This window comes from Tachysurus vachellii, chromosome 1 (assembly GCF_030014155.1).
Source record: "Tachysurus vachellii isolate PV-2020 chromosome 1, HZAU_Pvac_v1, whole genome shotgun sequence".
Lineage (NCBI taxonomy): Eukaryota > Metazoa > Chordata > Actinopteri > Siluriformes > Bagridae > Tachysurus > Tachysurus vachellii.
Genome location: NC_083460.1, coordinates 4,656,808 through 4,673,689, shown reverse-complemented (window position 1 = coordinate 4,673,689; position 16,882 = coordinate 4,656,808). Strand labels below are relative to the sequence as shown.

Below are 16,882 nucleotides of genomic sequence, written 5' to 3'. Positions count from 1 at the left end.
ATTGAGGCTCTTTTTCAGTCTCAGGAACACATCATGACCCAAAACAAAATGCGAATGATTTCACCGATCCAACATGCAGCCCCTTTGTTCTTTGCTTAAACACATCTGAGGTTGTTTGTCTCAGTTGTTACTCCCATAACCTTTTATTCATGTTTTACGGTTCACAAAATCAAAAGACAAAAAAAAAAAAAAAAAATCATTATAATAACTGAACAGTAATTTAGTAAAACATGTGCATGATGGATTGGAGCCTTGTGTTTGTGTGTTGGTGTTTAATTCCAGTCCACTTGATTTGCGTCCTCGTCTTTATGGTTTTATGTGTCATTGTTTACTTTTGCTTTCTCCAGCTTCATCTTCAGCAGATTTGGTTTCCAGTAGGTTAAGGAACAGCATTTCACATGAAACACCTTTTATAAGATGTCGTGACTCCCCCCTCATTAAAAAACAAAAAAAAAATTTGTTCGAAAATTCGATTGTTAACAGTTTGTAAAGCTGGAAGGTATTTATTGGTAAAATAAATGAAAAATAAATGGATTTTAGACGACTTTTCTGTCAGATATTATTACTACTGCTACTCCTTTTTCTTTTTCATGTGACTGCATTACCGTCAGCTCGCCCCGTTTCTCTTTTGTGTTTTAGATTACTGAGATCTCGTCACAATTTCTATATCGTTTTTGTCGTCTTTGCCGTTTGTTCGGCTCCGTTACTCCTCAGACACGTGTCCTCCTCGGTGTGGACGCCGTACTGTTCAGCTGATCGGACACTGAGGCGTCCTCGGCGTCTCTGCTTGATGTCACGCCGCTGTTTCAGGAGTTTAATAGCAACGCTCACTTGCTCCTGTTCTGCCGCACTGTACAAACTCATGTTACGATTTGTTAGGTTTACTTTTGTTTCCCAGTTTGAGAAGTAATAATAATAAAAGTATTTTAACCTATTTTAACCCTTACGTGTTGTTGTATTCTTGTGCTTTTGTGACTAAAAGTCTGAGGACTGTTTATTAATTGTGGGTGGATTTTAGTGGAATACGGCAGAGCTGTTCAGCGCTCTTCTGGTGATGGTGGAGCATTTCCAGAAAATGTCAAGTATCTTCGTATCAAGAGGAAAGAGTCCGTTATCTCTATATTATACAGTGTAAATTTATTCGATCCATGCTGTCCTTATAGAATGACCTTGACCTGTAATTCTGGGTTAGTGTTTGATCCACCTTTGATCTAATATGTGTGATATCTGCTCTCCTTTTTTTACACAATATATATAATTATTTTAATTATATAGAATAGATTGTTCACGGTTGTTTTTGTTCCCCTTTTCTAAGAACATAGCAGAAAGACTAACGATGTACTTATACGACTGTACGGCTGTCGTCTTTTCAGTCATCAAATGAAAAATGCAGGGAAGTCGTGGCCTAATGGTTAGAGTTTGACTCCTAACCCTAAGGTTGTGGGTTCGAGTCTCGGCCACGACTGAGGTGCCCTTGAGCAAGGCACCAAAACCCCAACTGCTCCCCGGGCGCCGTAGAATAAATGGCTGCCCACTGCTCCGGGTGTGTGTTCACGGTGTGTGTGTGTTCACTGCTGTGTGTGTGCACTTTGGATGGGTTAAACGCAGAGAACAAATTCTGAGTATGGGTCACCGTACTTAGCCGTATGTCAAATCGTCAAAACGTTGGTTTTGTACTTTGATTAAAACCATTAAAAATTGTATGTGTTCTTTTTCTGTTCTGACAATTTGTCAACTTTTTTTTTTTTTTAAGTAAATCTTACTTTAAGTCCTTTGCTCTGTTGTTCTATGTAGCTACAGCTATATTTGGTTGAAATGACTAAAAGCATCTTGACTTGACTTGAAAATAGAGTAAATATTGTTATAATACCTGTATTCGACAGGAGAGGGCGACAAAGAGCAAACGACACATCTACGGATCCTGATTGGCTAGCGTAAGAACTCCAAGGCAGATGTCTGATTGGATAGTCCGAACGTAGTTCTTAGCCAATCCTCGCACAGGAAACGTGTTGAATCGGAATACGGGTGGAAATACAATTGACGGTGTCGGTGTTAGTGGGAGGAAGATGGCGGCGTCCAAGGTGAAGCAGGACATGCCTCCTCCAGGAGGTTATGGTCCTATTGATTACAAGAGAAACCTACCGAAAAGGGGGCTTTCTGGTTAGTACACTGAGTTTCGGTGACGGTACAACCAAATGTTTAACTGTTCCTGATGAATTAAATAAAGTGTTCGGGATTAGCACAGCGAGCTAAGTAGCTAACACAGCTAGCCAAGTAGCTAACACAGCTAGCCAAATAGCTAACACAACTAGCTTTGTGCTTCTCTGTCAGTAGGTTATTTACACAAAAAAATGTGTATTACTGCTTACTTAAAGGCCCTACATACATATTTGTAGTCGTTGTGCAACTTAATTTTGCTTTTCAATCTAAATCTCTGCTCAAAGCTGAAGGGTTTCATTTATTTTCCTAAATAAAAGCCCTGTGTTTGTGGGATGTTCCCATTCTAATCCATAATGGTGCTGATACATGATGCATTTATTGTTAAATGGTTATTATTTTGATTTCACAGGTTACAGTATGTTCGGCATCGGGATTGGTGTCATGCTGTTTGGCTACTGGAGGCTTTTCAAATGGAACAGAGAGAGAAGGTAGGATGAGTGTGTGGTACTTATACGTACATGCCCTGATACCACTTTTACTGTGGTTGAATCCATACAGATAGCAGAGGTTTGTTTATCTGACAATTCTGACACTTTCGATGCGGACTGTGGTACGGAAACAAATCCGTCGATTACATCTTTTCCATCATCGGCTGCCACTTTGTTTACCCTTTTTACCCAGATACCATAAGCACTAAACATGGATGTCCGGATGGAGCTGGATGTGAAGCTGACCACCGATTTGGTCAAAAAAATTCATTTATTTTTAACTAACCATTTGTTCCTAGCTATGAAATGTGTCTTGGGGAAAATCCCTGACTGGATGTCAGTCCTTCACAAAGCACTACGGCGCACATGCATTTACACAAAGGGGCCATTTTACAGTACTACTCCACCTACATGTTTATAAACATTGAGAAGAACCCAGAGAAACCCAGTCAGAACCGTACAGATGACGCAAGCTCTGGATCAGACCTGGAAGTCTGGTCAGCTGGAGATCTGCAGTCTTGACAAACATGGACCTAATGGTGCAGTTCCATCACAACGTAGAGGCTTCTGGGGAAAGCTTTTTGAGCTCAATCCGTGTCACGACACCACGACTTCCAAAGAACTTTAACTTCAATGAGTTAATGCTGTGATGCAGAACAGAGACAGTCACTCAGGCTACAGAAAAAATACTCAAGTCTGGTGAAAGCTTGCTGTTTGCTGTATATTTAATCCGTTTCCAACTATGTGAATGAAACTGTGTGTGTTTGTGTGTCAGGCGTTTGCACATTGAGGACCTGGAGGCTCGGATCGCTCTCCTGCCTCTCCTTCAGGCTGAACATGACCGAAGGTGAGATGTTCGACTTTTTTATTATTTCTCCACTTTTTCAGGCTCTTACAGCAACCAGACTCTCAGACGCAGACCAAAAGATTGTGTTAGTAGTTTTGTTGTTTTCACATTTTTGTAGCATTGTATACTGTAGCATAGCGCAAGCTGGTGGTGAAAAATCTATTACGATACCCAGAGGAAGCACAATCCTAAAACTCCTCATTGGAATTGGAATAAAAAGCTCTTGTGTCGTTAAATGATGTTATAGGCTGTAAAGTGCAGTGTGTGTGTGTGTGTGTGTGTGTGTGTTATACTCCAAAATCATGCCTGATGTAATACAGAGCGATGGTGTGAGTCTTTATGTAACCACCTGTTCATCATTTCCTCGCTCTGCTCTCTGTAGGACGTTACGGATGCTCAGGGAGAACCTGGAAGAGGAAGCCATCATCATGAAGGATGTGCCGGGCTGGAAGGTATTTTAGATCGATTTTGCTTTGAAGCCTGTTGTCATGTTTTACTTTCAGCATTTTTCCGACTCTGTAAACTGCATTGATGGTTAATGCTCGTGTGTGTGTGTGTGTGTGTGTGTGTGTATGTGAAGGTGGGTGAGAATGTTTTCCACACAGAACGCTGGGTCACTCCCATCACAGATGAGCTCTTTAACCTTCGACCTCAGGAGGAGCTTCTGCACAAGAGGTTTGGCTTTGTGTGGTATGTGTAAGCTGCAGCTCTGCCTGGAGGATCAGATCGCCTGGAAGATCGTCCGCCTGCTCTGTGTGTGAGAGACCGAGAGAGGAGCAATGTACTAATGTCCAGACTGTAAATGTTTCAAATATTAAATATTGTTTTCTTTGCTTCAAAAACGATGGAGTGTGAAAGTCTTTGTACTGGCGATGTATTATTTTGTTTATTATTGTCAGCATTGTTACATGATGACAAATGGACACAACAGCAACATCTATAACTACAGTTTATATATAGAAGAACTATTTAGCCTGCAATGGTGAAAAAATTCTTATGGATCGACATGTTTCTAAAGTCGATCTAAAGAACTCTGTATTCTCCTTTGTGGAGAAAAACGTATCTAGTGTGAATAACAGGGAATAAAACAAAATGTACTAGAGATGAGCCGGATACTCGGCTGAAACGAGTATCCGGTACGGATAAAGCACTTCTGCCGAGTACGAGTATTATACGAGTAATACGAGTCAATATCTGTGCTCAGATTGAATGAAAATCATCATTGGCTAGCTGATTGTGTCAGCGTTCTGTGATAGGTTAGTCACAGCGCCCCTCCCCTACAGTGATAGGCTAGTCACAGTGCCCCTCCCCTACAGTGATAGGCTAGTCACAGTGCCCCTCCCCTACAGTGATAGGCTAGTCACAGCGCCCCTCCCCTACAGTGATAGGCTAGTCACAGTGCCCCTCCCCTACAGTGATAGGCTAGTCACAGCGCCCCTCCCCTACAGTGATAGGCTAGTCATAGCGCCCCTCCCCTACAGTGATAGGCTAGTCACAGCGCCCCTCCCCTACAGTGATAGGCTAGTCACAGTGCCCCTCCCCTACAGCGATAGGCTAGTCACAGCGCCCCTCCCCTACAGCGATAGGCTAGTCACAGCGCCCCTCCCCTACAGTGATAGGCTAGTCACAGCGCCCCTCCCCTACAGTGATAGGCTAGTCACAGCGCCCCTCCCCTACAGTGATAGGCTAGTCACAGCGCCCCTCCCCTACAGTGATAGGCTAGTCACAGCGCCCCTCCCCTACAGTGATAGGCTAGTCACAGCGCCCCTCCCCTACAGTGATAGGCTAGTCACAGCGCCCCTCCCCTACAGTGATAGGCTAGTCACAGCGCCCCTCCCCTACAGTGATAGGCTAGTCACAGCGCCCCTCCCCTACAGTGATAGGCTAGTCACAGCGCCCCTCCCCTACACACATACAGATGTATTGTGTTGCTGTGTCTCGCTCTGCTCACTCACAGTCACACACAGAACAGCTCTCTGTCTCTCCCTCAGTCACTCGGGTTCGCGGGACTTTTCCGTTAACGTTTAGGGTTTCTTCAGCTTTTTACTTCGGGTTGTAACGTTAATAATACGTACTTACTAACCAGTAGAGTTCTGGTAAACGTGGGTTCGTTCAGACATGGTGCTTGCTCGGTAGAATGCGACTCGCATTGTGTCTCTGCCTGTCGGAGATTTTTTTTCTTTTTTAAACCTTCAGCTGTCTCTAACCAGTAACCAGACACTGAGTGTCTGACACGTTTTTGCTGTATTTCATAAAAACATAAAGGTAGTAAGCTAGTGTTATAAATATTACAAATTAATTATTACAGGTTAAAGCCCCGCCCATTTCAAGACAAGCCCCACAAACTTCAGGGTTAGACCCCACCCATTCCGAGTACATTCATTCATTCATTCATTTTCTACCGCTTATCCGAACTACCTCGGGTCACGGGGAGCCTGTGCCTATCTCAGGCGTCATCGGGCATCAAGGCAGGATACACCCTGGACGGAGTGCCAACCCATCGTAGGGCACACACACACACACACACACACACACTCTCATTCACTCACGCAATCACACACTACGGACAATTTTCCAGAGATGCCATTCAACCTACCATGCATGTCTTTGGACCGGGGGAGGAAACCCCCGAACCTACTAACTGTGATCTTCAGGACTTCCTGTTGAGTGTGATTTACCCTTAATATGTCATAGGAGTGACGTGTTTAGGAAAAAAGGGTGAGGGAATATTTTTCATAATCTATCGAAAAGGATTGACACACTAATGCAACAATATTCTTTTCTTTAGGATTATATGAAGGGAGAAAAGGTTTAGATATTGTAGACTATACTGGATTTATTGCCTGTGTATAAAATTATCAGTGGGACACACTGTTATATTACTTCTCTCCTGTCAGTGTATTATTGATTAATTGAGCTTATCAGAAATAATCCACTTCTCAAACACTACACTATTACGTACCGCTCTGCTGTCCATCAGCACGTAGATTCCGCCCTTTTGTGCACGCAGCCAATCAACAGAGTTCTTGATTTCCTCTCCTCTTATTGCTTAATGATCTTTAGTGCTGAGGTTTAAGTGAGACCGAAGGCTGCAGAAAACACACTTGTACATTTGTGTTCTGGAAACAAAACTTCACTGAAGGAGATGAACCACAGCGGTGCAGATCAGGACTGTGAGTCCACACAGATGCCACACTATCTCAGGTAAACTGCATCCATTGCCTTACTGTGATTAGGTTTAATGCGGCTTAATTCCCACAAAGACCTACTTTAACTCATAAAACTGAATACTGAAGTATCGAGTCTATTTTCATACGAACAGTTCGTTGCATTATCCCTGATTTGAACCATGAAAAATGGTTGATTTTTGTTGAAAAATGGTTTATGAGTGATGAGTCTTCAGTGGGTTCAGGGGAAATATAGATCATGATGTGAGATGTTTGCTTCAGATAATAATGCCATTTATTTATAGCTGCTTGTTATCTGAGAAATAGTGGAAATGAAATAAATGTTTCACAAGTTTCCTTTCTCACACTTTAGGTTACTATATAATTAATAATCTGGGATTTTAAATACAAAGCGAAAGAGGAGACAGTGTGAGAATGTTCTCCTTGATCAGTCCTTTTATCATGTAATATTAATGTTTAACCTGTTGGGTTCTGTAGTTACACCATGTCCGCAGTGCCACAGCGTTTCCCAAACACTGGCATGCTATAAATCTTCCGTTTTGTTCTGAATAGATAGTGATACAAATGATCGGCATTGATTATGATGAGCCATTCAGCAGATTTTAAAGTCTTAATTAAAACTTCTTTTGATTTTATATACGTGACATCACTACCTGCTGTAACATCACTTTACACAACCAGGCCCCAACTGCTCAGGAGGATCACCAGGCTGAGCACCTGCAGTTCTTCAGTAGGGGTTCCTCAGCTTTATCCGGTGCCACTTGGGAAACACTGCAAGCTGAGGAGCGTTAGTGGCCGTGTACAGTGAACGGTGACGCTGGACGTGTATTGAAATGTGCAGCTTAGAAATTTAGACTATCACTTAGGGCGTAGTAAAAATGTTGTATTCAACAATTCCGTTGTGTTAATTATGTTAAATTTTTTCACTTTAAAGTATCTTCCCAGCCTGAAGATCATAAAGATCTCTGGACTCGCTATGCAACCAAACTCAGGAATATAAAGCTGGGTTGATTTCCTATAGTGCAATAAATATTAATGAAACCTGTTGGCTTTGTGAGGTACCGAAGTGCTGACATCTGTTCCTGAAGTTTACACGTTAGGGTAGATGCTCCCCTTCGTGCGGAGCCGTCTGCTTCCTGATCAATACCCAGTCAGGGCTCAGGAACTGAGGAGCTGAGCTCAAATAGACCCACAGATTTTATAAGGTCAGAGCTAGAGTGTGTTGTCAGTTCATACTTGGGCTTCTCAAACTGATGGGATGAACATTCATACATAACCGACTGATGATTCAGTGTGACGTCGAGTGCAAAGAAAATCCAGTCAAAAAAACAAGACGTCAGAGTTGTTCTATAACTGTTACAATTGGCTTTTTGCCATTTTTTTTTGGCAGAAATATATATTTATAGAATACACTGATGATTTCTTTACAGTAAAAAGGAGGCTGTTGCTATGGAGATGGAGTTGCTGAGGGACTATCACTTTAGTCTGCATCAGCTGACAGAGATTTTAGGTCATGCCTGTGCAGTTGCCATCACAAAGGTCTGAGTTTTAACTACAATCCATCCATCCATCCATCTATTCCTTATTCAGTCATTAACATCATGTGCAATCAAAGTTTTATCGTTTAAATGTGGATTCAATCCTACACTCTTCCTTGAATTATATATAAAATACTGAGGTTATTCTTCTTGCTTTCTGTCGCTGCTTTCAAACAGAGAACTACTGAACGTGTAAAGTAAAGATGGATCCTATATACATGAACTGTATAATACAGTACATCAGTAAATCAGTGTCTGCTTTCATTTACAGACATACCCGCTGAGCACTCTGGGTAAGAGGCAGCCCACTGTACTGGTGGTGTGTGGGCCGGATCAGAACGGCTGCGTCGGTCTGGCATGTGCACGTTATCTGAGATTATTCGTAAGTATTATACAAGTCAGTTTTATCATGTGGTGTCATTTCGGTGCACAAACCGCTTAAACATCTGGTATATTTCCATCAATAGACAGGTAAGATCAGGGGCTGACAAGTGTGTGTGTATAGCAGCAAGGACTACAGCAAGTAATTGATACCAAACACGTGCGTCTGTTTTAAGTAGTGAAGTAGCTAAAGAGAGTTTAGTAAAAAAAATCAATGACAGCAGGACTGTATTTGTCTTACACCATTACAGTTGGTACACTTCCAGTACCAGGACCCAAATCATCAACATAACAGATTCATCTCTACTCATAATATATAAACTATACAGGCTGGGGTTTAATAATGTGTGTTCAATTTTACATTCACTTCAGGAATACATGCCTACTGTCTTCTATCCAAAACGGTCCTCACAAAGTCCTCACCTGGACTTTACTGTACAGTGTGAGAAAATGGACATTCCCTTCCTGTCCTACCTGCCGACTGAGGTGAGAGAGTCACTTAAACACAGGATCTTTTCAAACCAAGCAAACTAGGTTTACTCTTTGTGTATTGATCCAATGCCAAAGGTTTCTGCTGTGTTATATTTGACTGTAGTGCAAACAACAAGCTGACTGTAGACTAAAAAACAAAAATGCACATTTCCCATTGTTCAGTAACATGGGAAAAGTGCACTGTAGTATTTCATTCAAATGATATGACTAAATCTAACAACATTTGGGACATTTCCCCCTTTTACTATTGTGCAAGGGCTATTATACTTAAGTAATGAAAGAAGGTGTGAACCCGAGCCAAGACGTAGATATGATTCTGGACTGGATCTGATCTGCATTTGATTGCATATGATTAAGAAAGATGTCGTTCTCTCTGCAATCTGCAACCATTTCAGTTTTTCAGTAGATATTTTTTGTGCTGAATGTTTTGCTGACATTTTATAATAGTAGAAAACCTGATGTTTCCTGTTTCCAGTAACCTCTGTTTACATTCTCATTAATCCGTGTGTTCCCACAATCCTCATTTACAGGTTCAGCTTATAAACGACGCATATAACCTGGTGGTGGATGCACTGCTGGGTCCAGAGACAGAACTGGGGACCGCAAAAGAACCCTTCAGCAGCATCATGCTTACTCTCCGAGGCATCAAAATCCCCATCGCCAGCCTCGACATCCCTTCAGGTCTGAAAAAAGTTTGACTTAAATATATTTCAATATTTGATAGAATACTTACAGTCAGCTCCAGAACTATTAGAGATTAATAGATTCAGAACTATTAGAGAACTCTAATAGGTCTGATTCTATTAATAATATACAAATTCTATTCCTGATTGCTTTGAACAAACCACAACCAAGATATAGACGTTCACCTAAGTTTAGGAACTCAGTCATGTTTCATTGGGGTTATAAATAAACCACGCTTGAAGCCATACTTCTCTCAGCTACTCGTTATACGAATAATTGTGATGTAACAGATAATTTAATATATAACTTCTAAATCACCACAAAAGGAACAGGTTGTGACTACATTTATTTACATTTAACAATGTTAAAGTGTCTTTTTATAGCATGTATTGTATATGACTGCTACATTTTTACAAGAGCAACACTGGTTTGTCAGAATTTCACCATGATTAAGTTCTGACTGGGTAACGAATGCTGTAATTACAGGTTGGGACCCTGACGAAGCCAGCGTCGACGGGATTAATCCCAACGTCCTCATCTCCCTGATAGCGCCAAAGAGATGTGCACTCGGTTTCTCTGGGACACATTTACTCGCTGGACGCTTATTGCCCTACGATATTCAGAAGAAATATGAACTCAACCTTCCCAAGTTCCCCAGTACAGCCTGTATTACTGAACTACAATAACAAGTCTGTACATTAAGTCTAAATAGGACTTTCAGGAAACTCCCAAATAAATGTATGACCATTATTCTAATAAAAAAACATTTTTTAACCATGAGCCATTTTGGAGAATGTACTTTATTGGTATAATGGTGAGACTTCAGGCACAAAATGTGCATCCTATTTACAGCACATTTAAAAAACAAAACTGTACGGACAAACCAATTTTCTGTCTACAAACTAGGAATTATCTTTCGTCTGCCAAGTATTCCCAATTTGTCTTCCATCAAACCATCAGGTACAAAAGACCGCCAACTCAAAAGATCAACAACTGGCACCATCGTAGCATCGTGTTTCGCTACATCTTTGTAGTGACCATTGTGTCATACCTGTTAAAGGACAGGGGAAAAAAAAAGTTTACACAAAAACAACTTTTAATCAAAAAAAAAAAATATAGCCAAAAACTTTAGAAAATTTCAAGAAGAAGAAAAAAAGAAAAAAAAAAAAAAAAAACAACTCACCTTAACCTTCAGTCTTAAAAGTTGATCCCTGTTACACAGGAGTCTCGATGAATGAAAGAAGTCATGTCCCAAAAGGCATCTTCAACCTAGTGAAAAAACAAAACAAAAACGGGCATTCGCTAAACAAGAACAAAATCAACCATGTAAAATAAAAACTATCACACGATTGGATTACAATGTTTCTAGATTTCCAAATATCTGACAGGTGTTTGATTCGATTGTACAGGTCACCAAAAGAAAAATTGTGCTACAGGGCAACCATATTGGCTCTCAGGTGACCCAGATAATGCAAAATTTCACAAATTGTCCAGGAAACATTAATGAGACAAGTGTAAAGTGGACTTGAGGAGCGTTGAACTCGGCATTTGACACCCCTCACATGAATTTGAAGCCAAAATAAGTTTTCAGGGACAAGTGACACTGGTGATCAGGACACCATGCAGAAACCTTAAAGGAGCATGAGTGACTGTCGCATAGTGAGGATGAAACTTCTAAAAACACCAATATATCTCATAGCACAATGTGAACTTAAGTTTCTGAAGGTTGTGAACAGGTGAGCAAAGAAAGGTTACCTCATGTACACAGGCCTACTGTTTCTCCATACATCAACTAGCCCAAGAGAGTAGCAGCTTTCTCCTGTTCCATTGACAGGAGGGATTCACTTCGGTAGATGCAAAACTTCGTTCTCCATAGGCACGAGTGAGGATTTTTTGATCCCCTCTTTACAGAAGTAGAGCTTGTGGATTCAGTAAAGCATTTTGCTTTAAAATTGTTAACTGGTACAACTTTCTATCAGTGGCTAACTACCAGGCAAAGGACACCTTTAAAATATTTAGTATATATGCGTGATTAGTCGATTTAACTAGCTAGATCAAAATAAAAAAATAAAAATAAAATAAAAAAAGCCCACCCAAAACAACCCACTTTACAATCTTGGTAAGGACATGTCGGTTTTAACAACCATCAAGCCTTTAAAGAGCCAAGTTATGAAAATTTTCCATAATCCCAAAAACTGCTGCTAGTCTACCCCACAAAATATGATTTTTATTCAATTACATACAGTTTAAATATTCTGAAATTAATAAACCTACTTTTAATTTCTTGCCCCATATAAATAATCCCCTTCTGTTTTTTTTTTTTTTTGTTTTTTTTAAAGCACAAACAAAATTAGTTTTTCAAACAGTTTCATTTAATAGGCTCCATGAAGCCAAGGACACAAATAATAGATCCAATGCCAATACAAAGAACAGAGCACATAATCCCCTTAGATTTGGGGTAGTAATAGTAGTAACAGTTCTTAACATCTTCCATATATACTACTATACAGTTTAGGAGGGTCGGTCCATCTTTACATCACATGTTTAAAAAAATGCAAAAAGTCAAGCAGGGCAGAGATACCTCTGGAAGAGTGAGGGTGAACGTGGCAAACTGCAAGCTGCACTTCAAGAACAGCACCAGTGCTGGCCAGCTCACTCGAGCAGTATTCACCAGTCTGCAAGGAATTGACTCCGGATACTTGACATGGACAAAGGTGTTGTTTTTTTTCTACTTTATCAAATTAACGGTGTTTCAAATGGAGAGGTCGCTCAAATTGATCATTTTATTGTATTACTACAACTTTTAGCCTTGAAACTTCCACAGCTGCTTTAAAAGGTCCTTTTAAAGAGGTAGTTGTTCACTAAAACAGGGCAACCCAAAATATAAAATAAAGGACCTCCATTAAAATGGAAAATTTGCTAGTGGATAGCAATACTGTGGCAGCCTGCCAGAACAGACCAAGAGGAATAAGATTTTACATGAGGCTCATTATTCAGAAGTATAAAAAAAAAAGAAAATGAAAGAAAATTACGCAAAAAAAAAATAACCCAAATAACCATTGTGGTAGCAGAGAAACATTTCACAGCCAACATGAAGAACTCCCTGTCCCACATTTCAGCTGTTTTTTTTTTTTTTTTTTAAACAAAGAAAGCTACTACATGAATGGATAGATCCTTGAGGAGCGCGTCTTTAGAATACACAGCCAGTGAAGAGTTGGGTCTTGGGCCTTATTCGTGTGCAGCTGAGGAAGAAGCAGGCACACGTGAGAGGACACTGAAGCATCTGAACACATTTAGTTTGATAAACACCCCTCTTAGAAAGCAATCTGAACAAGACAAGGCAAAGCACCACAAAACGTGTGGCTACCCAACCGATAGGCCTCAGGGAAGTCACATGTTTATTGGCTGTGTCCGATTTAGGGATCAAGAGCACAAATGAGTGAGCACAGAGCCTCATTTTGAAGCAAGCCCTGCTCCTCCAAGTTGGGGTGTGGACAAGGCAATGCAGGAAAGATAACCATTTGTGCCTCAGTAAATTGGAGTCACTGGACCTGTGCAACAGTTACGCCTAGAAGTGAGCTAACTAAAAAAAATTTACTTAGGGCAACAGGTCTTTTCCACATTTATATATATATATAAAAAATTACTACAGGAACTAGTTTTAAATAAATAGTTAGTGGTTAAAAAAAAAAGCTACTTGACTCTACAGCTCTGATTAGGGAAACTGGTGCACATCTAAGTAATCTAAACGATCTGGGGGAGAAAAAAAAAAAGTGCTAATACATACCATATCCATCATAGTTGTCTCTGTAGGAGTTGCCACGGTCTCCATAGCTGGAACTCCTGAAAGTTAAGAGGAAAAGGAAACATTAAGACACTAATTACAATATATCACAGTATCTGTTAAAAGTGGAACAATGATTAGTGCCTCTTTAGTGTAGTGTGTGCGCTCGCAAGAACTACCTTTCTTACCTGTCTCTATTATATCCTCCACCGCCGCCGCCACCACCTCCACTCTTGTAGCCACCACTATATCCCCGATCTCCACCATAACCACGATCTGTGCTGCCGTAGCTACGGTCGCCACCGCTATAGCTACGATCGCCACCGCCATAGCTGCCACCACCTGGGAGGGAAAAGAGAAGAAAAAAAAAATACATATTACAAAACGTTACTTACACACCACAACACCAAATGAGATTGCTATAGGGGATAAATACATGCTTTATCAAAACAACTCAAGATTCCTATCACACGGTCTCCCCTAGACCCACCTCTCCCTCTACCTCCACGGAAGTATCCGCCCCCTCTTCCTCCTCCACTGCCACCTCTGTATCCACCACCTCCAGAGCGGCCACTTCCACCCTTTCCAGCTTCGTCCACTCGGATTGCCCTGCCGTCCACAGACTACGGATTAAAAAAAGAAATAATTAGTATCGAATATTTGGCCACACAACACAAACCCACGTAAGTCCGGAAAAACAATCAGGACTTTCAGTTTCAGCCATTTAACAATGTTTAATATATATTATAATAATAAAAAAAAGGTAATCCGTGTTTCATACTTTTCCATTCATTCCCTCCATGGCATCTTTTGCATCTTCAGGGTTCTCAAATGTGACAAAGCCAAATCCCCTCGACCGGTTTGTTTCTCTGTTTCTGGCAACGTGAACTGCAAAAGAAATAATCACATGCAATTATTACAATACCCGTGAAAAATAAAGCGTTTACTACAAAAGCTCAGCTTCCACATTGAGCAAATATAAAGCGACAGTAACCGTTGGTGATGACGCCATATTTGGAGAAGGCGTCCTCGAGGGACTGCTCCGTGGTGTCGAAGCTCAGACCGCCAATAAAAAGCTTTCCTTCGTCAGACATTTTGTCGTTTCTGTGAAAAAAAAAAAATACGTAGTTAATAAAAAAATAATAATATTCTTCATTTGTTATGAAAACCGATCGATATTTTGGCTATAAATCAGTAAAATGTGCCACAGAGGCTTAAAGCAGGTCGAACAATAGGCCCCAAATTTTTTTAAAGCCACCTCTTTTCCGGCAAAAACGCGCCAGATACGTTTATGCAAATGAGGCAAAGACAGCGTGTTCATGTCGGAATAGAGGTGGAAACAAAAAACCCATCCCCCTCTCAAAGGAAAAACCGCCCGCTATCTGGTTTAAACAACGATAGTTAAGTAACAAAAAAATCTGAAATCAGTTCTTTAAAGTTATTTTTTTTCTATTAAAACAGCAATCACACGGAAGCTCGACCGCTACGCTAAATAACGAAGGCGCCGACGAACGCAATATCTTCACGGCTAAGCTACAAGCTAACGAGCGCCATTTTGTCCCACGTGAAGCAGAAAGCAGAAAATACAAAAAACTACCAATTAGCAAACTGTTTAAATTAGATAAATGTTGAAAGTCGTAGTATAAAACAAGACCCGATCGTACTAAAGATTCCTGGGTCAAATTAAAAGACATACATATACATTATAGGCCCAAAAACAACCATGCGCTGCTGTAACTTACATTCAAACCAACCTCCTCTGGTGCTCCGAGCTCAATATGGCGCTGAGGAGAGGCCGGGTCCTATTTATACAGCAAGGGGCGGGGCTACATCGCAAACGATTTGAATATTAACTACCCGTATAAACACGACAGTACCAGAGAAAAGAAAACACGTTATTTTTTAATGTTTATTAAAATTCTTTCTCGAATTAACAAAGTAAAAAAAATCAAACCATTCGAAACAACGATTAATTTTTTTAACAAAATATTTTGAGTAGATATAATTCACGTTTACGACATAAACAAACACTTAGGATTTTTTTGGGACGCTTATTAGGAGTTGATATTTATTTTATTTTTCACATTGAGATACACGACAGAGAAAATTCGTATATCGTTTTTCAAAGACACGTGTGTCGGTTCTCTTTCTCTTTCGCTTACATCTACTCTGTGTCGACTCGTTGTGTCGAATCTTTGTGTCGGATCTTTGTGTCGGCTCTTTTAAGTGAATCAGCTTAAATATATGTGAGCTGATTTTGTTCTCTTTATTGTGTTTATTGTTAACTGCTTTTTTTTATTTTTTTTTAATGGAAACCTCTTAATAGCTGACAAACGTGTTTTACTCCCGGCTGTCTGTATGAGACAGTGTATAATGGGAGTCCATGAAGACAGGGACAGCCTGTGACCACAGATTTTGGTGGGGCAGGACATCAAGTCAAGTCAAGTCAAGTCAAGTCAAGTCAAGTCAAGACAAGAAGCTTTTGTTGCTTTATTGTATTATCACATAATGATGTATAGCTTCAAACAAAATTAGTCAAGAGGTCATGGCACATGACTCATGCTATTGGCAACTACCTAGTGAATTTTTAACCTAGTGAACTCTTTAATAGACAGTTAAGAGTTGACATAAAATGAACAAACTAAATATGCATGCCAAATGTTGATAAGAGAATTCTCTTATCAACATTTGGCATGCATATTTAGTTTGTTTGATGCAGTCTGGTGTTAAATCCAGACCATGCACAAAAGTCAAATTAATTCAAATGCATTATATTGTCATTCCTCTATACAGCTTGAATATATTAAAACACAATGTTGTTTCTTTAGGACGGTGGTGTGACATTAAAATATAGCACGAAATATAGCATAAACTACAGATACACTATGGACCAAACTTTCTTTTCAAATTGATATCTCTAAGGAAATTTGGCTGTGTTCAGTATCGCAGGTAAGGTTCCTTTTCGCCCTTTTCAAAGTGTCCAAGATGAACACAAATGTAAACACGATTAACTGTTGATTCTGTTGTTCATCCCCTATTATAAACATGCACATAAAGTAGGCATGAGGCAGCATAATTCCGTAATTAGGACAGTGCTTTTTTAAGTTCCCATTATATACTACAAAGTACAATAACATCTCTTTTTAATAATTAATAAGAAATACAGCTTTTTAAAACGTATTTAAGAAATTCGATTAACTAACTCGTATAACCAGATGATCTGAAATTTAAATAGCAAAAAGCTTACAGACTGTTGAACAGCCTTACCAATGCTAGAGAGCCTCTAGCAGGCCATGGTAGGACATTAAGGACAATAGCCA

General features: G+C 40.1%; 4 protein-coding genes across 17 annotated transcripts in view; 3 read left to right on the top strand and 1 right to left on the bottom strand.

Annotated features, from left to right (window-relative positions):
- Nucleotides 1-940, top strand: part of LOC132845041 (transcriptional repressor p66-alpha-like) — a 27,374-nt gene extending 26,434 nt beyond the window's left edge. For all 6 annotated transcript variants that reach the window (XM_060869048.1, XM_060869057.1, XM_060869084.1 and 3 more), the window contains one exon: nucleotides 1-940. This exon is cut by the window's left edge and continues 1,058 nt beyond it. The gene's annotated coding sequence lies outside the window, so the exon portion shown is untranslated.
- A 1,065-nt stretch (nucleotides 941-2,005) lies between these two features.
- Nucleotides 2,006-4,337, top strand: ndufa13 (NADH:ubiquinone oxidoreductase subunit A13). Its single transcript, XM_060892041.1, has 5 exons — nucleotides 2,006-2,160; nucleotides 2,570-2,648; nucleotides 3,424-3,495; nucleotides 3,878-3,947; nucleotides 4,076-4,337. The coding sequence occupies exons 1-5, from the start codon at nucleotides 2,067-2,069 to the stop codon at nucleotides 4,193-4,195; spliced, it is 435 nt and encodes a 144-aa protein (XP_060748024.1). The 5' UTR covers nucleotides 2,006-2,066; the 3' UTR covers nucleotides 4,196-4,337.
- A 1,788-nt stretch (nucleotides 4,338-6,125) lies between these two features.
- On the top strand, nucleotides 6,126-10,552 carry LOC132844993 (yjeF N-terminal domain-containing 3-like). The gene is made up of 6 exons (XM_060868946.1): nucleotides 6,126-6,699; nucleotides 8,114-8,222; nucleotides 8,493-8,603; nucleotides 8,975-9,088; nucleotides 9,625-9,775; nucleotides 10,265-10,552. Exons 1-6 carry the CDS (start codon nucleotides 6,641-6,643, stop codon nucleotides 10,462-10,464), a joined length of 744 nt encoding a protein of 247 aa, XP_060724929.1. The 5' UTR covers nucleotides 6,126-6,640; the 3' UTR covers nucleotides 10,465-10,552.
- Nucleotides 10,553-12,128: 1,576 nt separating this feature from the next.
- On the bottom strand, nucleotides 12,129-15,370 carry cirbpa (cold inducible RNA binding protein a). Of its 9 annotated transcripts, none has more exons than XM_060868985.1 (7): nucleotides 15,305-15,370; nucleotides 14,557-14,666; nucleotides 14,344-14,450; nucleotides 14,053-14,185; nucleotides 13,751-13,904; nucleotides 13,566-13,621; nucleotides 12,323-12,453 (listed from the first exon to the last, which is right to left on the bottom strand). In XM_060868985.1, the coding sequence occupies exons 2-7, from the start codon at nucleotides 14,654-14,656 to the stop codon at nucleotides 12,446-12,448; spliced, it is 558 nt and encodes a 185-aa protein (XP_060724968.1). In that variant the 5' UTR covers nucleotides 14,657-14,666; nucleotides 15,305-15,370; the 3' UTR covers nucleotides 12,323-12,445. The 9 variants fall into 9 exon arrangements, with proteins under 9 accessions (XP_060724984.1, XP_060724999.1, XP_060724968.1 ...); XM_060868960.1 differs by lacking the exon at nucleotides 12,323-12,453 and adding an exon at nucleotides 12,548-13,020; XM_060868992.1 differs by lacking the exon at nucleotides 12,323-12,453 and adding an exon at nucleotides 12,548-13,020 and having other exon boundaries at nucleotides 14,065-14,185.
- Between the last annotated feature and the right edge of the window lie 1,512 nt (nucleotides 15,371-16,882).

What these genes read in the sequence shown, in the direction of transcription:
- ndufa13 (XM_060892041.1), top strand. Translation starts at nt 2,067, where the DNA reads ATGGCGGCGTCCAAGGTGAAGCAGGACATGCCTCCTCCAGGAGGTTAT. An exon ending in ACCGAAAAGGGGGCTTTCTG is followed by an intron (nt 2,161 to 2,569) that starts GTTAGTACACTG and finishes TTGATTTCACAG; the next exon opens with GTTACAGTATGTTCGGCATC. An exon ending in AGGATGTGCCGGGCTGGAAG is followed by an intron (nt 3,948 to 4,075) that starts GTATTTTAGATC and finishes GTGTATGTGAAG; the next exon opens with GTGGGTGAGAATGTTTTCCA.
- LOC132844993 (XM_060868946.1), top strand. Translation starts at nt 6,641, where the DNA reads ATGAACCACAGCGGTGCAGATCAGGACTGTGAGTCCACACAGATGCCA. An exon ending in GTGCAGTTGCCATCACAAAG is followed by an intron (nt 8,223 to 8,492) that starts GTCTGAGTTTTA and finishes TTTCATTTACAG; the next exon opens with ACATACCCGCTGAGCACTCT. An exon ending in CAGCCTCGACATCCCTTCAG is followed by an intron (nt 9,776 to 10,264) that starts GTCTGAAAAAAG and finishes CTGTAATTACAG; the next exon opens with GTTGGGACCCTGACGAAGCC.
- cirbpa (XM_060868960.1), bottom strand. Translation starts at nt 14,656, where the DNA reads ATGTCTGACGAAGGAAAGCTTTTTATTGGCGGTCTGAGCTTCGACACC. An exon ending in TGGAGGGAATGAATGGAAAA is followed by an intron (nt 14,186 to 14,343) that starts GTATGAAACACG and finishes TTTAATCCGTAG; the next exon opens with TCTGTGGACGGCAGGGCAAT. An exon ending in GGAGGATATAATAGAGACAG is followed by an intron (nt 13,622 to 13,750) that starts GTAAGAAAGGTA and finishes CTTAACTTTCAG; the next exon opens with GAGTTCCAGCTATGGAGACC.